The sequence below is a fragment of the Bombus terrestris genome, chromosome 2, assembly GCF_910591885.1.
Source record: "Bombus terrestris chromosome 2, iyBomTerr1.2, whole genome shotgun sequence".
Classification (NCBI taxonomy): Eukaryota; Metazoa; Arthropoda; class Insecta; order Hymenoptera; family Apidae; genus Bombus; species Bombus terrestris.
Window position 1 is genome coordinate 1,787,570 of NC_063270.1, and position 21,714 is coordinate 1,809,283.

At 34.9% G+C, this 21,714-nt stretch overlaps 1 protein-coding gene across 4 annotated transcripts in view; it reads left to right on the forward strand.

Moving 5' to 3' along the window:
* The window catches only part of LOC105666842 (lachesin), a 224,584-nt gene that overhangs the window by 129,387 nt on the left and 73,483 nt on the right, over positions 1-21,714 (forward strand). For 3 of the 4 annotated variants that reach the window (XR_007227608.1, XM_048414182.1, XM_048414185.1), the window contains exons 3-5: positions 4,704-4,864; positions 18,647-18,832; positions 19,710-19,905. Coding sequence is in view for 3 of the 4 variants with exons in the window: in XM_048414182.1 (XP_048270139.1) it covers positions 4,704-4,864; positions 18,647-18,832; positions 19,710-19,905 (543 nt within the window). In the remaining variant the exon portion in view is untranslated. The remainder of the gene's footprint in view (positions 1-4,703; positions 4,865-18,646; positions 18,833-19,709; positions 19,906-21,714) is intronic. The other variant, XM_048414186.1, reaches the window with a different exon arrangement.

The following is a 21,714-nucleotide window of genomic DNA, read 5'->3' on the forward strand; positions in this document are numbered from 1 at the left end:
CCTGTCGTCTTTGATCGACCGAGGAAACTCCCTCGAGTTCTCGACTTTCAATCGCGCGTGCTGTGTACACGAATTTGTAACCAAAAACGCTTAACACAGGACGCGGTCACCTACCGCGCGAAATCGTAAGGACCAATTAAAAACATTCCCGATTCATTGAAATTTTCATTAGAAAATTTTGACAAGAAACGTCGTCTATGCAACACGTGCTTCGCTTAAGAAACGTATCTCACGCCTATCCAAACGAGTACCATTCCTTTTCGACGAATCGAATAATTTGTGTGAGAAGGTTGTTGCAATAAATTGATTAATCTCGAAGTTTGCTCCCTCGTTTTATTCGTTTAAAGCTTAAACGATGTTTCGTGCACTGGAAAATTTACATGTTTATGGAAGAGCATAAATTTGAGGCGAATATCGAACGGAACTGGTTCTAGTTAGCAAGAAAATAACAAGACGAGGAAATCGGTAATGAGAGACGGAAGTAGCGAACGATCAGGGTTGAGCGCGTAATTGCTGATTTAAGATGCTGTACTGCAGATCGTGTTTAGGCAATGGTAACGTTAATATTTGCGTTTATGGATATGAGACACTATGTAAATCTTTCTTCTTACGTTTATGATCTAAAACTTTATGTACTTGATTTTGAAAGACTAATTAAGGAAAGCAAAAAATATATGAAATTAATATAAAATCCAAATATGTTTCCCTCGTTAAACGACTAAAATTCATTTGTCAGAATTATAGCTGTACATACAATATATAATGAAAGATCGAACTATCTGTGTTATACAGAAAATAATGAACAGATGTTCCTGCCTTTATCTTTTTTCCAGGACATTTTTCTTTAAACGTTACATTTATGGCACGCATTTAAAAAAATAATTCGTCGCTTTCTGCTTGGAATTCCATTTGCTAGCTTTGCTCACTTTGTGCGTTCACAGTTTACAATACATGTACGTTATGCGATAGCATAGATAAGATTTTTGCAGTTTATTTAAAACAAGCATTGTTTCTCTTTATCGTGCGTGCACGTGTAACCGAATTTTAGTCAGCGAACAAATATTGGAAATGATTTTTGAGGTTGAAAGAGTTTTTAATGGTTGCGTACTTCCATACAAACTGTCATAAACTGCTGACCTGCATTCACGTAAATGACATTTGATATTTCAAAAAATCTTTCCCATTTATTTTTCTCTTATCTTCCGGCCAATTAAAAAATATGTGTCACCAAAAAGTGTCATGAAAAGCCTATCCCAATAGGATCCACAAATTCTTCCTAATGAGTGAAAAATAATAATCTATAATCGAATGTAAATGTTTAAAAGTATGTATTCGGCGTTCAATTTAATGCAGGAATATACATTTTCAGATAGATTTCAAACTTTACTAATATCATATCATCTCTCACAATATAGTCTCATAACCGTACTAATAAAATTGTAAAATATTTCATACGACACGTTAATATCAATATAAAAGTTTTCTATAGTATGTGTTCAAATACTTTCATGAACCAGTATACATTCGTATTTGTGGAAAATCCGAGCGACAAAAAGTCATTCCTAACTATCGAAACCATCGTCATGACGGTTTTCTATTCCTTGTTAGAAGGTATCGCGGCGAACCACTCGTCGCGAGGTAAATTCCCGCACGTATGCGTTTTTCTTGAAAATGGCAAAAAAGTTTATATGGTGAATCAGTTTCTTCCCGAAGCGACGCCGGCGTTTTATTGAGCGCACCTTTATTTCGCGATGGCTCACCGGTGATATATGTTCGATTGCATAACTGTCGTTCCAGCTGCGTTAGAGATACCGCTGAAGCTTCCCTCTAATTTTTCATTGTAATACGATTTACGGGAACTTCTCAATGCGCTTCTCTACAGGGTTTTCCACATAACTGGGACAACCTATATCTTTAAGATGGTTAGAAATTGAAATAATATCGTAAGACACGATAAAATGGCATAGAACCAACGCAATTTGGTGTATTCGTGATACATCATTTCTTTTGCTTATGCTTTGATACTGTTAACTTGAAAATTGTTATAATTTTATATTTTCCACGATATTTTAATGCTTTGTCAGATATCATGGGATATTTAAAGGAAAAAGAGGTGTTGAAGAAATTGATATAAATTCTGATTAAAAGATTTGGCAGTATTCGGTATTTCGTTTCGCGATTTACCGGTTCATTTTCGTACAAAATTCGCTTACATGAAATACAGTTAATTCGATTCTGCATTTTATATAAAACGTAATATCTTATCGTGCGCGACATAAAATAGTCAATTTCACGAGATTTCCACATGAATATGCGCATATATTTATTTCATAATCGAAAGAAATACTTTGTGGATAACGAATCAAAGAGTTTGACGCCAGCACCTGGCAAATTCAAGATAACAGTATAGAAAGATGAACGTATATTTGAAATTATTTTAGATTTGCAATATATGTCGTAGCGTGTCTATATATTATTATTAGTCTATAAATTATTATTCTATATATAACTATTCTATATATAATTATTAGTCTATATATTGAAACTATATATTTCGGATCAGTAATTTTAAAAAGCAGTTGTTAAACAAACGAATGGAAGGTAAATGATTTGTTATTTGAAATGTTTATACTTTCACCGATGAAATTATATATAATTGATATGACCAAATATATATAATACAATTAATATATATATAATTATATTTTTATATTTATATTTATTTATATAATAATATATACATATATTCATTGAAAAATGTAGTAATTTAATTTCACATGAAAATATGCATTCATTTAAATTTCCATTACAATTTTCTTCTATTATCGTCGATCACCTCCATTTACTAACTTTTCATCGAATAACAATATCAATATCAAATAATAACGTGGTAATCAAATGTTACGATATGAGTAACATTTGCTACAAAAAAAACGTATATAAACTTTTAGAAATTGTCTATTGTAATACATTTCTTATTTTTCAATTTCTATATTTTTCAAAAACATAATTTCAAATATTTTTAAATGTGTTTACTATTTAAGATATGTTCATGAATATATATCATGTATAATTTCCTTTGTTCTTCGTCTGTTTTAAAAAGCATCTCTCTTTATCGAAAAATTTTCGCGAAAATATTTCTTACTTTTACCTATCCCCTTCTCTAGAAATTTTGGAAGAATATAATACCTTAACCATACCGAGATTTTAATAATGTATTATTCATACCCGTATAGGGAAAGAAAGAAAAGCGAAGAATAAAGATTAATCTATAACCCTAAACATTAGTTATGCGAACGATTATCTCTCTTCTCTACGAGTTGGAGTAATATTATCTCTAGCACTTTTTATACACTGGACGTTTTCTCCTGTGAATTTACCTTTTAATCCCTTACATCCTTTAAATTTTCAGTTCCTCGTTTCTCGTAACCCGAAGTAATAGTTCGTGAATTTCAATTACACATGCTACGCATACTTACGAGTTTGAACGGTTTTGGAAGGTTCTACGATTACGAGAAATTGCTAGTAATTGATCGAAAGGTAATTTTTCCATTTGTATCGAGTATTATAAATTATAAGGACATTTTTGCGTTAGTAACGTGATCCATGCACCTTTAACATATCGCGTATCAACATATTTTTTAGTTACGAACGTAACACCTTGTTCTGTGAAAAATTCGCGCTGAAATCATTGCCAAATCGGGGCTATTTGCTTAAAAAAAGGCATTTCCTTAGAGATAGTAGAATTCTCTTTAAAAGAAGAAGATAAAATGAAAATCTCGAGGAGCAGAATTTTCCGCGCTGCTTCATACCAGCGAAGATAAAGCATCCAAAGTGTGCGCCAGTAAAACTTTTCGACGTTGCTTGCTTCGCAGATAACATTCCCTTAAGAAACCTGATGTCTCTAGAAATTAGACTCTTCTTCAAGCCTCGGTTTATGTTCACCATCATTTTTTTTTTTTCTATCATTAATTATTATCTAATCATTTTAATTTATAAGAATATGCTACCGCTCCTGTCCCTTTACGGAAAATTTTTCTTATTTATAATAAACGAAGGAAAATAGAAAATAATTTAATATGTAGTTTGCGAAACTATACATTTCTGGAAATTAACATAACATTGTGAAATAGTTTTAAAACACATATGGACAAACGTATGTACACATGGTAATATTCAATCGAGCGGTGATATCGACACAGAATCAATTTAAGACATTAATCCCGAGTATGGATATATGCGCTCCGACTTGAAAACAAACTTTTTTTAATAATTCGAGCAAAAGGTCAATCCGTTTCACAATGTACAACTTGCGCGTTTTACATATTGGTATTTTATTTTATCCATACATGTTATTTTGGAAACTCTCGACATATATCAGGGCTTCACTACTCTTTTTTCACACATTTTTTGACATATTTCTCTTTTCACTGCATTTTATGCTTTGATATCGTTAACATCGACGAAATTTTTGTCGCTGAATATTAAAAATAATTTCCATACATTTCCCTGTCGTTATATTGTGAAATTTGAATATGGAGTAAACTATAAATAATAACAATGAAATAGATATAAACGATGATCTAAATCTAAAGGAATACAGCTTAGTAAATGTTTATATCTGTCATCTGACTGATAAGTGTGCACGCATTTAAAAAAATGACCAATTATTTATGAAAAAAATGGCTGATTGATTGTTACAGTGACGGGGCTCGAGCCAGACTTCACATACCCGTTGGAGAACTTAACGATCTCGCAGGGTCGAGACGCAACCTTCACCTGCGTGGTGAGCAACCTCGGTGGATACCGGGTGAGTCCTTCCTCCTCCGCGAGCGGAGATCACTCTGGCGGCGCCAAGGCCCGGGTAACTATTTTACCATTAACCTGTGTCCGCCTGTAATGGACTACCTTATCTACTACTACTACTACTACTACTACTACTACTACTACTACTACTACCTACTACTACTACTACTACCATCACTACTACTATTACTACTGCACTACTTATATGCGCGTGTGCCTGCACCTCACAGCACTGCATTTAACTGCACCACTGCCAGCTATGAAAAAGAAAACCACCGCAGCAGCCGCCACCATCACTAAAGCATCTCTCTCTGTACGACATCCATTTTCACCCATCAGCCGATATAGAACCGCTGCACATGAACTGAAACGTGCCAGCCCGCGTGACTTAAACTTTTCGAGCATACTTTTTTCTTCTTCCGCGGCATTCCTTCCTTCCTCCCTCGTTCTCGTTCCTTACGGCTTCTTTACGCCGGACCTTGTCGACCGGAAGGTGGTTCCTCTTGGTAACGAGACACGCGAGAAAAAAGTAAACACACGAAAAGAGTAGAAAGAAACGAAACGGAACGAAAAGAAAGAAGATAGACGTGAAAAGAACCCGCGATTACAGAACGATAGGAAGAAAGAACAAGAGAAAGAATAGCTTGCAGAATAGCAGACGATAGCTTGCGAAAAATTCGTGCATATTGTCTCTCTTTCACTGTGTACCTATACACGATGACAACTGTGACACCAGACTGTTTCAGGGGTAGTTAGAGCGTTCGGCCCGTTTCCTTCGACTGTGTTTCCTCACTTTACGTTTTACAGAGTGTTTCATATGCGATAAATATACCGCTGATTACAGATATTATAATATTATATTATATTATAAGTACATTTCATACTATAGTAGAGTTTATGGATATAGGTTTATATGATAGATAAAGTTTATAGAAGTTGCACAGTCGAGAGTCATTTTTTGAGCAATTGACAGGACATCATCTCCTGCCTTCTAACAGCTTTCCTCAGGTGCTTCAGGGCTAATTCTTAGAGATGTTTATTTTTGGATATATATATCTAACGAAATAGTCAGTCAATACGATATGTATTTTCCTTGATATTTCTAAGCATTTCATGTCTATTAATTCCGATTTCCTTCTCATTTTACGTTTATTTCTAAATTTTAAAATCCTTCGCTCCATCATTTTGAAACACTCTGTGTAGATCCTCGTGTTATTTCACATTTGTTTCACTCATGAATAATCATGAACAATCGATGTGAACTGGCCTTCTAATCGCTGCTACGTATCGATACCAAGGTAGCATGTGCTTATTCTTAGACTCTTTCATAGACAGATCCATTTTTTAGTACTTGCATTAATATAAATTTATTTTTTGAAATTAACACTCGAAGCAATATTTAGATATTTGAAAAATGGCACTGCCGTTCGAACAGTCCAAGGCATCTGAAAAATAGCAGTAGCTTGGAAAGTAGATTATGCGGAATCGAAACTATAGCTATTGATAAATTAGATGAAGAATAAGCAAAAAATTAATAATTGTAAAGTCAAACTGCCAATCTAATTCTTTTTCGAGCTCACGATAACAAAAAGATACGACGAATGCATCATAGCAAAGTAAAATCTAAAAAGTAATTGAAGGACTGAGTCTGTAAATATTTTAGGAAAGAAATATAAAAGATATAGAGCAGGAGACAGACATTGATGACAAGACATAGATCTGCATTTAGATCAAATGTTGTTAACATAACAAAAATAACAAATATTTGGTACGAATATGAACATTAGTTAGCGACGTAGAGAACTCAAATATTTATGCAGTTGAATAAATAAAACAAAAATATTATTTCCAATAATTGCAATACTATTTATGATAAATGAATAAATTACTAATAGAAGTTATTTAATATATCAAATTTTTCTTTAATTGGTAAAGCTGTACAGAAAGCTAATAACATTGATGTTCTCCCGGCTGCTGCAATCTACCTATTTCCGCCGGAAAAAACAATACTCTGGAGAAATCAAAACAATGTACCTTCCATACGATATATATATATATATATGCACATTCGTGTTTGTTGAAAGTCAAATAATTGTATTCGTGTTTCAGCCAGTCTTTTTCTTCCATACTTTCGATAATATCATTCAGGTGATATATTTTATTAGATATCTTCCATTTCAATAACTAAATACATACTTGAAATATATTTTGCACAAATGTGTAACGAACGAAATTGATTATCGACGAAACAAACAGCCATTAATTTATTGTTTTCTGCAGCAGAGAAAGCATTCCAAGTGTTCGGAATTAGTTACATTTTTCGCCAATAAATAATGTTTCGTATACTTGTCGTTTACGATGAAAAATATATTTGATCGCGTTAAAGAATAAATGTCAGGTTGAAAACTTTTGCAGTAAATAACAACATCCAAATTAATAACCAGATGACAGTTAATATCCGAGTTAGAGCTTCTTATAAATCGATATATTCTCTTGATTATCTTGCACAAACAAAAGCGGTAATTTCACAAGTAAAATTCGTGGAAATATATTTGACAGTTTTACGATTCCACTTGTTGAACGAATTTCTTACTGTACGGAGGAGTCGGCGAAGAGAATATTTCTTTTCGAAGAGATTTTCGTCGAAACTTGCCCTGTAGACTTTAATTAAGCCTTGAAACCTTAAACTTTATAACTCGGGAAATGAATGATTCTTTTTGCCAACGGGGTTTGCGATCCACCTTCTTCCTCACGCTGTTTCCAAGCTGCACTCGTTTGCACCTTTCCAAATGGAAAAGGTATTCCTAAAAGAATTTTCTGAAGTTAAAAGTGTTCTCTACCTCCTCTTAATTTTTTCTTATTACTTACTATCATAACGAAGGTGACGAATGGAATGATTCTAAAAATGATATAAAAATTCCTTCCTCTGTAAATAATTATAAATCATATTCATTCTTATTTTCATCAATTCGAAAACAGTTTGAACGAAGTCTCGAAGTATCCGAAACGAGAATGAAATTGATACGTGGAGAAAAACGAGACAAAGAAATGTGTTTCGGAAACGCATGCATAATTTCAATTATCGCTTGTTCCACGAAAGAAAATCATCGTTCTTTCTCGAGCGCAGCGAGACGCGGCCAAAGGCGCGAACCCGCCTAACTTGCTGCTATTTGACTTGCTGATTCGTATACGACAAATTATCATTTTCATTTTCATCCTCATGATCAAGAGTCCCGGTTAAAGTCTTGCGCCAAATGTATGCGCATATATACGGCCGTAAACACGCCGAGTATCTTTGCCCCTTTGCGAATACGCTGAATGACAAATCACTCTGGCCTAACCGTCTGATATCTTTCGACTTACGCATGGAAAGGTGTTAAACAAATAAGAAATGAAATCAGAAAATTCTAACTCTTCAAATTTTATTTTTCATTCGTTTATCGGGGTTTCTATCGAGATATTTCATATATCACGAAATTCTTCGAATTTTTTTTCAATACCACACAAAAAAAATTTCGATCTATTCTTTTTTTTTTTTTTTTTTTTAAAGTTCGTTTAAAACACTTTACTAATAGAAAAAGAAATTGCGAACGACAGGTAAATATAGAAGGTTTGATATAGCAGTGGAAATTTTAAACACAGTGTTTCCTTTGAACGAAAATGCTCTCGAGAAATTTTCAAGCTACCTCACATCAGATTTCTCACGAGCTGATATTTTTCGCGTTTCCAGCTCGAATATTCCTTCACGCAACTCTCTGAAAGCCTCGGTGAATATTCTTCCGTAGTGGTTGTTCGTGGTGGCGTGTATCCACCAAGACGAGCAACTTAAACAAGCGTACTCGAAAAGCTTAATCTTCATTCACGCGCCGATGAATAGCCGGCAATAAATGTATACTATAGTGCGATATACCAGTTAGAAATACAAATTTTACCATGATGATTTTCGCTTTTCCGCACGGACTGCTGATATCATCAGTTTTCATCGTATTGCGATCGAGAAATATTTTATGTTTAAGCTTGCGTAGCAAAAACTTTAATATGAAATGAGAAATAATCGCTGCAGGTAATTCAAAGATAAATTAGCCAAGAGAATCTGGAATCTTATCTTGGAAATTCATTTGAGGGAACATCATCCTTTGTGTATTCAAGAAAATTAATTTTGATATTCTACTGCAATGATAAATGGCTTCTTGGCTTTTTAGATTTAAGCTTCGACGCTTAAACGCCATAATTGGAACTTCCAGAACGAAACATTGGCGATGCCCAGACATACCGGAACGTGACAACTAGTTACAACTTCCGACAGATCTTTCGTGAGATTGCTCGTGATAATTATTGTATGCTCGCAAATTTCCTCCAAGGAGTTAATTGAAATTATTTTTACATAACAAATCCTTTTTCAAGATCGTGAATCTTCTAGAACATTTCAGCATTATCAAATTTCTGAAAAATTTTACCAAATTTTATTACAATTATCGTAATAAAGTTTTCTTACTATATTCTAAATTTTATTTTTGAAAATTTGTATTCTATATTTATAATTATTACATGGCCACCGTTTAATCACTGCAGTAACTATACTTTTATTATCACAGCCGATTAAATTATAGTACTCATATATATATCGAGAGCACCATAAGTGAACGGAAAAAATACATGATAAGTTTTAATATCTTTCGAACAAAAATTTATTCGTCCCGTTATTGGACCTAGTACTTTCCAATACAAAAAAAAAAGGTATTCTACAAACACGAGATTAGGTTTCACGGTTGGCCGCTGATTCATCACGGAGAAAAATTTTATATGATCTATATATAAACGCACAGACGTATGTCGCACAAAACGTTTCTCCACAATTGCACAACACACTTGAAACTGTTTGTTCGTGGGATGAAATATGATGCAAGCTGCATTGGACGACAGTTGAGTGCACAATGTTTAAGATGTGTTATGCGTCGTAAGTAATAGCGGGGTCTCGACGATCGAGTCGAGTGTTGAATATCAGATTGTTCTTAGCGTATCTATGAATTCTCACTTATAAAAGGCATGCCTTGATGCATGATTATATGATAACAGAAGGTGATGACAGAGGTTGCATGAGCATGTTTTTCAATAAGCATTAATTTAGATTAAATAAGATTAATAAAAGAGGCGGGTTAATCGTTGGTAGAAGATAGAAAGTAAAAGAGGCTCTAAATATCAGGTGTATGTTAGAGAACACGTGATGTCAGATTTTATAGAATGAATGTAGAGAAATAAGAAATAGTAAATGAATTAATAAGAAATAGTAAAGTGAACTAATAAATTAAGCTGACGAGAAAACCAAGCGTTTAAAAATTCATTTGACCCCTTCGTTTCCACTATAATTGACGTTTTTAAAATTATCGAACGAAATATTCATTCCTATTTTGAATTCTTCCTACATTGGATAAAATATCATTGGAAAATAATAGATAATGCTCCAGGTAAAAAAATGACAGACAAACGTTTACAGTTGCTAAATAACTTTGGAATGAAAGGGTTGAATGATGTATATAAAATATATAACAAACGTAAGATTTTTTTGTCAAATATTTGGATTACAATAACAAGCAGAGAATAAATTAAGATAATGTTGGTAGGATTTATCATCGAGTTAAAGAGTCCACGAAAATAGAAAATGAAAAATGAAAGACTATTTCATTACGGGCAAACTTTAAAGTACCAATTTCTCGAAATTAAACGAAACGAAATAGTGCCATAAAAATTACAATTCTATTATTCTTTTTAAGGATCGAACAAAATTAATTATCGCTTCAGTTATTCGCTAACTGTCGAAAACACTCCGTAGCGTTAATTATTGATAGTTTTAGCTAATTTAACGGGTTCTCTTCGATCGTCGAATTATTATTAAGGTCGAATCGCCAGAAATATCAGATTGAATTTATCGTCCTCAAACGATTTTTAACAGCTCCACGGTGAATTATTAAGCAAAACACCGGCTCGTTTTGAATGAAAATCACGAGACATCGGAAGCTGATCCGTCAAAACGCATAAAGCTTCGCATTCAACAAAAGCCTGTCGTATGCAGTATAACAGAACCTCAAGATAAAATTCGAAATTCACTGTGACAATTCTGAAATAGCTGCACTCCGTTGTTTATAATCTATTATTACCATATCCATTGCTCCTCTTGCACGCGGTCTTTAAAGAGATTTATGAGCGAGCGTCGCACATTTGCCATTCTCTTTCTCATCGCAAAAGAATTATTTACTATTATCGTCAAAAGAAAAAGAAGGATTCCGCCGAAGAAAAATTATTGAACAAGTAATCGCAAACGAAGGAAATAACCGTTTTCATTGTAAAAGAAAAAAAGGACGAAACACTTTTATGGGCACGGAAAAATCGTATTGCGTTTCGCGCGTTAAAACAATTACTCGTTCATCGTGGTTGTAACACACATGGCTAACCATAAAACGTAGTTCGTCTTAAACGCGCTTAAGTGTATGCGTCACAATATGTCGATTTTGTAAAGTACGATTTTGTAAAGAATAGCTGTAACACCAAGTCTGCAGAATATAAATACTTTTATTCCTACGAAATTAAAATTCTACAAAATGAAGAACTTCCAAGTCAAAAGATTAAAGAGTCTTGTGACAGACGCTCGACGAAGGAATTTCTAATAAGATAGACGCCTTCTCTAGTGGAATTATCAGGGTTTGTATGGAATTGGTGAAGACTCTATAGCCAAGTCCCGAAGAAACTCTTTCGTTCGTTTTTGATACGTTTAAATATCAAAGCTTTGTAAATATAATTTGTAATTGTTCTTAAAATGCTTGAAAAGTGATTCCCTCGACAGAGTAATTTTATTAATTTTCTCACTATCAGGATACACTGTATAGATTACGTGCTTCGCTTCACAAAATTGCATTTCTCTGTTAACAAAAATTATGACTCCAGTCGAAAATCTTTGAATATTGTCGGTGAATAGTAATTTATAAAAAATGTTAAGCCAGAATAGAAGAAAATCATTGGTTCGTCCCTTTTTCATTTTTAAATAAAACGTTGAATCGAGAAAATTCCCTATAGCGATCAATACTCACGGATCACCGTATCTGAAATATATGTTACGCGTTTGTCGAAACGAATAAAACGGTGGCAAGATAAAACCGTGATTTAAACGAATACTTATATCAAAGGCATCGATACAAGTTGTACAGGAGATCCGGGAACATTAAACAGTTAATCGAAAGTTGAAAAATGAGGTAAATCCAAGGGAAGAAATGTACGGATTCGTAAATATGCTCCGCCAAATTTTATCTTGTTTAGCGCACGATACTAATTACGTCAAAGTCAGGAAGATTAAGTTAAGCCTTTGCCTCGGACGAATGTACATGTATCAAAAGCAGACGGTTTCAAAATTCATATCTCCCTGGTACACGCCGCGAAGTAATCTATTTAATTAACAACATAACATGTGAACTACATGAAGTATCCGATGAATTTTGTAGCCGACGATTCAAATAATACACGCCGAAACTGATCGTCCATAAAGAAATAGATCTCCTAAAGTTGGAAACACTAAATGCACTTATGTATTTCCTATAATAAATATTTTTACATTTACGAAAAATGATGTGAACTTGAAAAGCCATAGAGAAGTTATTAAAATTTATAGGAATTGTTATCTCGTTTGAAAGTTTAACTTATAAAAATCCTACACGTCCGATAAAACGTTTTCTACGAGCAGTGAAAATTATTCAAAAATGATTTTTGTTCCAAAGAAGTATCTAGATTTCTCAAATAATTTTTATATTGCTTTCTGTAACCTACGTTCGATATTGATATTGTATTTAGCCTGTACAGTAAAAGTATGCTACCAACATTTCAAAGGATTATTACCTAAACAAACAGAATAAAAGAGGAATAAAAGCAATCCAGGTCATATTTTAGAAGTATTATTTCCTATCGACGGTGGTCGTCACGTACCTTTCTCTATTTTATCTTCGATCTCTCATTGGTCTGGCGTACATAAATTTCGTTATAAAGGCGAAGAAAAAAATCGAATCTGTCGTTTATTGACGGTTTCTTGCAATATCGTGTTATGCCTATTAATTATAAAAAAATTGCATAAAAACAGCTGTAATTCAAAGAAACGATAGTTCCGTCGATTCTCAATATTGAATTTGACGAATGAAAAACGCATAAAAGCAGTCGTTATAATTTACTACGGTGACGAACTAGATATTTTATTTTTAGATTACGTAGATCCCATTTATTTCTAAATTACATGGAAAAATAAAATGGATTGATCAAAGTGATAAATTGAAATATCCCGTTGATAATATTTTAGTTCCCGAGTGACTAATTTAATATACTAAGTTAAATATACTAAGTTATTCTAAAGTTAAGAATAAAAAAGGACATCTACACGTCAATTCCACTTACAAACAGTTGGCGCGACGAATCGACTGACTGTATTTCTGTAACAAGTTTACTAGAAACAGATACTATAGAAATATCCTGTATATCATCCATACACACAAAGAAATGAAAGGGAAAAAACTTTGATAAAAGTACGAACCAAAGAAGCGTCAACTATGAAGCAACTTTATTACAATGTTCTCGAGAAAAGCATAAACATCAGCGCTAATTACCACGGGCTTCACGAAGAAGAATATAAGGAATTAAACATCTCGAAACAACCAATCCTTGTAAAATTCTATAAAGACAAAACTTAAGCTTTATAAAGCTATCTTTTGAAGACAGACTTTTACTTTACATGATATAAGTAGCTCGCATGGCTTAGCGTTGCCGAATCGTGCAATGTCAAAGAACCAACAACGTAATCTCGAAACGAGCAACCTAATATTCATTTCGCATAGTATAGACACGATACCATAGTAGAAGGATGACATTTTTATAAAAAAAACTTTCGTGGCTAATCGCTGCAAAGCTACGAGACCTTTCGATGGGAAGGAGAAATAAATAGAAGAAATAAATCCGAAAACAAGTAAAATAAAATAGCCAACAGGCCGAAGGAAGGTGAATCGTTAACCAAGCGACGGGATTCAACAAACCGTGCAACCCTTCTGCCGATGAAAACAGCCGATGATGACGAAGAAAACTGACGGTCACGTGTAGCCGTAGACGCGTAAGCTGCAATATCATACGGGTCGCTTGATACAATCGGTTAATCGCGCGATGCTGCGTGTGTAAAACCGTCACAGTAATCTGCTGCGAACCGAGCACTCTGCAATAATAAATACTAACATTTAAAGTTGTTTTCAGTTGCAAAAAGCAGAGGCCGAGGAACAAAAGCTAGTGAGGGAATAATGCTTTCTGAAATCTCGAGCGTAAAGCCGGCCGGCAGCGGCAACCAAATAGAACCGGTGGCCGTTTGAATATAACGAAGCGCGAGCAGAGAGACTAAATGCAAGCAGAAGAAACGGAAACGGATGAAGGAGAATAGGAAGACGATGAAATAACATTAGACAGCGTGAGAGGAGGGGTGACGAGAAAGAGGGATGGGTGACCAACAGGAAGCAGCAGCAGGATACGAAGAAAGGGATCGGGCCCTGCGAAACTTTTAATTAGCAAGCTTATCCATTTATCTGCATGCCGTTGAAAGGAACAGCCGTAGCTCGCTACCGAAAACAGAAGTCGAGAAAATAAAAGAATAGTCGGTGAACAGGAGAAAATGCAGTCGTACGAACAGAGAAAAGGGGATAAGGTAGGGAAGAAAACGAGAAGAAGGATGAAAAAGAAGACGAAAGAGAGAAGTTAGGTGGTCGTGGAAGGAGGGTATGAGCGAGAAGATGGCGGGAAATAAACGAGGTGTGGTAGACTGGACCGACGAGGCTCCTGATCCCACAATGCGCCACAATAGAGCGCCGACGATGGTTTTGCATATGAAAGAGGCCGAGAATGGAGACCACGGTAGATAGGTGCACATAGTGTGATATTATATCTGACTAGGGTTCCACGTCCTTCCCCCTTCTCTATTTCGCTCTCTTTCGCTTTTCGTCTGCCCCATCGTCGTCTATCCACGCTCCCATCCTCTTATCCTACCTATTCTTCTCTCTCGCTTCCTATCTTCCTCTCCGTGTACACGCTTCCTATCCTTTTTCTTCTGGTTTTCTTCTTCACTTTTTCTTTTGCTTCGAGTTCCTTTAGTAGTCCTTATTTTTCACCCTCGACAAAGGTACGAGGCCGCCAGACCGATCGCCAGTTGAAAATGCGTAGGGAAAACTGCATTAGGCGAAAGGCGTCTTTCGCTTAAGATAAACTCGTTTCCATAGAGCTCAGCCCTTTAAAGTTGTGGACTGCTCATTGTGCTGCAAATTTGCGACTGCTCGCGAGACACCGTTGCTAGATCATTCTTTTCCTCTTCCACATCATTCTTTTTCCTTTCTCCATCGTTATTACTCTCCCCCTCCCCATCTCTCCTATATGTGCAAGCTCCTTCAAGTTTGTTTTCTCTCATGTTTTCTACTTTCTTGTTCTCAAAGACGCAACAGCACCGGAAAGAGCTAATTTTGCTGCGGCACTTAACGTTTCCGGTCACGTCTACTTCACCATGACTTTTAACTAATTTCGTAGCTCTAAAACGGTACGATATTTCAAAATGACAAAGCGTCTCCAAAAATACTAAAAAGTCTTAAGAATAAACAATTTTAACGTTTCACGCGGCTTCTTAAATCCAATAATTCTCAACCCTTCCTCGGGGGTGGATTTCGCGGCCAAACAGCGAAGAGTTTTCCGAACGCGAAAGGGGTTTCCCTTCTTTCGTGTATACGATCCCCTGAGCGAAGATCGTGCCGCGACTTTCGACTTTCCCTGAATATTTCGACTAGCCAGCTCGTTGAAAGATCGAAAGAAAGAGGTGGAGCCTCGGAACAGACAAGCGTTCCGCGTTTCGACGCAATTTCCTTAGGCGTGTACGCGGAGCTTAAATTTATGAAAGGGCTGTGGAGCTGTTTAAATAAAACAGTAACGTAGGCAATGAGAAACCGTTAATTACAACCAGCGGATAATAAAGGTAGTGCTTTTTATGAAACTATAAAATTATTAAAATGAAATAATATAATACTACGGTTTGATGGTGTGCAATCGTTTTATAAATATTGTATTATTGGGGATCTTTTTAAATGTTAATACCCTAAAGGAAGATATGAATTAAACCAGATATTGCCGCAAACTGAAAAGTGTTAAACAATATCCTATCATACCGAATACCAAATAATAGCCTTAATAATAGCTCGATATCCCAAAACAGATTAATCATCCATCGATGAATCTCGAAAAGAACGACGTAAAAGCAAAAGGTCCATCGCAGAGGACGATAGGACTCCGAGGGGCGGGAAAGTGGCATAAATGTTTCAGAATCGCGCGCATCTGTCGTCCGGGGGACTTTTTCAGTTCCCGAAGAGAGCTCGTTTTTGGAGCTGCTCAGGAAGGCGAAGGGCAAGTAGAAGGAAAGGGAGAAGAGGGTTTACTATCCTCGTATAATGTATTATAAGTGGAGGCACTCACAGGGCCGTCACTACCAAACACTCAAAGCTCTCCACCCCGCTTTCTCTAGCTTCTAGCTACTGGTTGGTCTCTCTCTCTCTCTCTCTCTCTCTTTTCCACTGCCGCTTCCAAACGCGATCCTCCACCTCACCCTCGCAGCTTCTCCGTAAACCTCTCCAGCTGCCTTCTCTGTACACTCCGCTTTCGAGTTATCGATAAGAACCGCAGACCTCTTTTGTTGGTTGATAGATAGCCTATCAAAGCGACGCGAGGTCAAATATTCGACATGCCGCCGGTTCAATTTCGTGCCAATAATATCTATGCGAAATAAGAAAACTTCCCGCCAAAACTTCGCGTACATCTATAGGAGACCGAGCTGCATTCGGAAGGAAAATGTTGACGTTGGAAAATGAACTTCGTCTACTGTATCTCGGATTGTTGCCTCCACGGTATAGCTTAGTAAAATTGGATAATATTTTTCGCATTGCGGTGAAATATCTGGGTTTTGAGGATCGATAAAGTGTTCAAACAAAGAGCACTTCTACGCATATTGGTTAATTAAGTTTGAAATATTTCTTTTTAATTGTAATGATGGCACTAATCAATATTAAAATTAAATATCTATTGAGAAGATTACTCTGTTGTATAAAGATATAAAATCTGACAATCATCAAGAACAATTGAAGAAAGTTTATCTGAGAAAAAATCGATTGAATTTAAGTTTAAGCGTATGATGTGAAATGCCTCGTTGATATTGTAGGTGTCTCGTAGTTTAGTCGTCGTAGGATTTCTCAATGTAAAAAATTATAGTTTATATATATATATATATATATATAATCTAATATCATTAATATATGCAGATATAATACGTTTTTAAAATAAGATAAAAAGTATCCAACAGAATGAGATGTTAAGAATTAACGATCTCAGAAATTGAAATTGAGAAAGCACGATATAGGAAGTTTCTTTAGGTACTTTGAACAGGGAAATAGATATAATAAATTCAGAAAAAAATTAATTATCGTATAAAGGAAGAAAATCAAAATATTAGAAGTCTGATATTTAATAAATAAGTTTTGCAGGAAAATATTAAGAGATTAAAATACGTATCTTCGATACATATCTTGCAGAAGAATCTAAAAAAACATCTATGTTAATATTAATGTCAGTATTCTGAGAAAACAACGTATTCTGTACTAAACAGTATATTCCTTATAAATAAATCTTTGTTAAGTTCTTCTGCAAGCATATGTATTGCAAAAAGAATCAATTCGTCGTTTTATTATTACGAAGCTGATTAAACCTTTATAGCGTTATAAAATCCATGCGAAAATGGAGCATGCTTAAATGCTAGAGAGAAACTTTAATTACTCTTTGACAGGATTGTGAATTCCTTTGATCTTGCCAATTTAAAAGAATTTCTATAAAATAACGCGTTGTAAAAACATTCGTACAATCGATAGTTAAATCAAGTGCGAAATTGAATTTATAGGTACTTGTGTAAACGGGAAAGGTAAAATAGTGGAACGAATATTATTTTCACTATTCTAAAATGCAAGATAAATCATATAATTGGAACGAGTCGTATTTTCTGTTTAAGGATAGAAAAACCAGAGGGAAAGACAAACTACGGTATAATGAAGTTTATCTTTCTATAACGCATCTTCTCCTATCATATTTCTCACGAGCGTAACGTTACGTAATTATATTTTTCCTGCATAAGTTTGTTCAATAGTTTGAAATTTTTAATGCTCTTGAAACGTGATAAAACTAGTTGAAAATAACGACGATGAAAATGCGCATTTTTCATTTCAGAGCAAGCATTTTCCAGTTCGACTATTCGTTCGGCTTTCTTTTTTCAATTTTTTTATATGAAATTAATCCAAAACGTAACGTAATGGCTTAAAGACTACTTTTATAAAAATGTCAACTATTACATAAAAACTATACCAAATCATAGAATATAACGTTAAAGTTACAATATAACGTTATTAAAAGGGATATTAAAGGATGGTCTTAAGTAACAATGTATTTATAATCGCTAGTTTCGTCCTTATGAACTTTTCATTCACAAAAAGGAATTTTAACGACGAGCAATCACTTTCATCGATTAATTATGGATAAACTCGAATTTAAGCATGTTTCATTTCCATGGCAAAAGGTATGAAACGAGTCGAGATCGTTTCGAAAACGAGTTCTACACGGAATTATCTAGCAATTAAGGTATTAAAACATCGAGTATGTGCATATTATTACCGATAAGTTTTCGCCAGTGCCGCGCGAGCGGTACCGTGCACATGGACGAAGAAATAGCGCAGTGTGTTAAGAAATGGGTTTGTGAGGCCAGGTGGCGTGGATCAAAGCAGACACCAAGGCAGTCCTGGCGATTCACGAACACGTGATCACGAACAACGCGCGTTTATCAGTAACACACAGTGACTACAACACGTGGACGTTGAATATTCGTGGGGTACGTCGAGAAGATCGAGGCATTTACATGTGTCAAGTCAACACGGATCCTATGAAGAGTCAGGTACGAATAAATTATCCTTTGAAATAACAAGTCGTGCAATAAGATGAAAAAATAAAGAAACAGAGAAAAAAGAGAGGCGGAGAAAGAGTGGGAAAGGAAAGGAAAATGGTCGGAGAAATAGAGAATCTTTTTACCGTAGATCCGGGTCAGATTTTTATTGTACGCATTGCTTTGGTATGGAAGGCATTCATTTCAAAGTGAAATCCGTTCTGTGCTTGGTGAAAGTAGTGTTTTCCGACGGTCTGCGCCCGCATAGACGGAGGTGCCTAAATTCCAACGAATTATGTTCTAAAATTTTCGGAATTTACATGGCAGAAATACGACCGTTTCCTGTCCCAGCTTAATTAAAATTCGCTTGATAATAAAACTTTGCTTAATAATAAAACGTCTTCGGGACCAAAAGTTAAGATACATTATCACGATTCCCTTGGATCGAACTATTAAACGAGAATAATTCGTTGATTTCATTATCAAATCAGAGGATTATCCTTTTTCCCATTATATGATAATATTGTCATATTCTTTCTTTTTTTTTTTTTATCTCTGTTTATTTGTTCCAGGTTATTTACATATTTTTTTACATCATTTTTTTTCCAGAATAAACGCTGAATTCTAATTGTAGGGTGGTACAGGCAAGAGTACCGATACGCGGCGGTACGACGTAGCCATGCATTATTACATTCTTTTCTCTTTTTTTTTTTTTTTTAAGATTATTATTGTTAAATAAAATAAAATTAAGCCGCTGTTGCGCTGTGCCTATGTACGATATTTTAATTTATGTCCTGAAAGCCTGGACGCAAAAACAGGACAGATATTGTCATATTCTCTTTGCAATAGAGCATAATAATACCGATACCTTGGTGTATTGAATTTACAGAGCGCGTTTCTAGAAGTGGTGATACCGCCGGACATAATATCCGAAGAGACCTCGAACGACTTGATGGTACCTGAGGGCGGATCCGCAAAACTGGTCTGCAAGGCTCGCGGCTATCCAAAACCTGAGATCGTATGGAAGCGAGAAGATGGCGCCGAGATTATTTCCCGTGCCGGATCGTCTGGTGGCAAAACGAAAAGTGAGTATGTTTACAAAACCTAGAAACCCGTGATTGCGTCTCCAGTTAAGTTCGGTTTTTATCTTCATTACATCAGTTGGAAATACATCGAGTATTTTTGCACTGGTTGTATTTCTTTAATACGATCATTTTTTTGAAAAAGATAATACTCTTTATAAGTCGTGTTTTTGATTAGCAATTGTGTAACTCGGATTAAACAACTCGAAAATATTATTCTACCTGATATTTCAATTATTTCAGCTCCATTTTCATTATTAAATTTTCTTTCACGGTTCTATATGACAGATATTATATGTAAATATGATAAAATTACTGGATATTCCATGGAAAATATGTATGGGCTTTTGGAATTTTATTTGTGATTTATATTAATAGTAATCTTTTTGTATCCTTCGATTTTATCAATGATTTCGGTATTCATACAAAAATATCAGCAATTTCGAAAATAACGATACCGTATAATTTACATTATAACCAATTAACGTTGAATAAATGAGAACTTATATGTTAGCTGGATCGACTTTGAGTATGCGAAAAGATTGAGAAATGGCGATGCCAATGACGTGTATATAATATGATAATATATTTTCGATATGAGTAAAGCGGCTCGTATAAAACATCAGATTGAAATCGGAAAACAGGGATAATATCGAAATTGAAGACAATTCGTCAACTTCACCTCGTACATTTCAATTCATAAATCACAAGTTTTTGAAGACCTCCCCTTTTCTGATCGAGGCAACTGTGTCAACTGATACATGGTACAAGCGAAATTTCAGCAAATTCATGCATCTTGTGACTAGAATTTCAAAAAATAGAAGTTTTTCTGTGTTAAAAATGGAATAAATTACAGCAAAAATCAAACGAACTTTTATAAATTAACTTTGACGAAGTCGACGCATTCAACGTATGATAACATCCAACGAGTTAAAACATCCCAACATACTTTCCTCTTTTTGCAACAAATTTTTTCACATTCGTAATACAGTTTGCATGATAATTTTCGCATATTTTCATACTTCGGTGATTATGAAATCGATTTTAAAGTGCAAGATATACGATAATTCCTCAGGCTACTGAACTTGTGAGCGAAACGAAACTGTCGCCACTCATATTTCAATGTTTTCCTTCTCGTTGCATCGAATCATGCAAATATTCGTCGCCTCGATACTTGTCACAATACCGACTTAAGTAGAATTTTGACAGCCATTGAATTAACCAGTAATTTGATACATTCTCAGCGACGAAATAATTTTCAAATTCGACGTGCACGCTATAGACGTAAACAAGTCAAGGAAAATAATTCATACTTTAATGTCGTAAGATAATAGAACATATGAATTCTAATCTCATTCGTAGTAGATTATTCACTAGACGTGACAAATATGAAACCACGCGTCAATTTGTGAAGAAAAATCCCACGTCGTTTCTTGAAGTTTTCTTTTCAAGGAAAACACGCGCATTTTTTTATTTTAGATAGCGAAATATTAGAAATAATTTGAAGAATAAAAATTTCAGCGGTATACGAATAAATTCACGTTACTCGCATTATCTTGTGAAGCCCTCCAGTTTTATTTCCATTTCGAATCGCTTCGTCTGTTGAATTCGTAGAATTTCATAGAAGAATTCAAGTATACGTTTTTGAGAAATAGTACCAATTTAAGGGTAAGATCGAGTTTCAGTACAAAAGACTTGTAACGCAAGCATGTCTGTTCGATGAACACGTCTACTTTTACTCCTCTTTTCTTTGATATTTTTCGAGATTATTTTAGCTATTCAAATATAGGGTTCATGGATTCCTTAACAAGA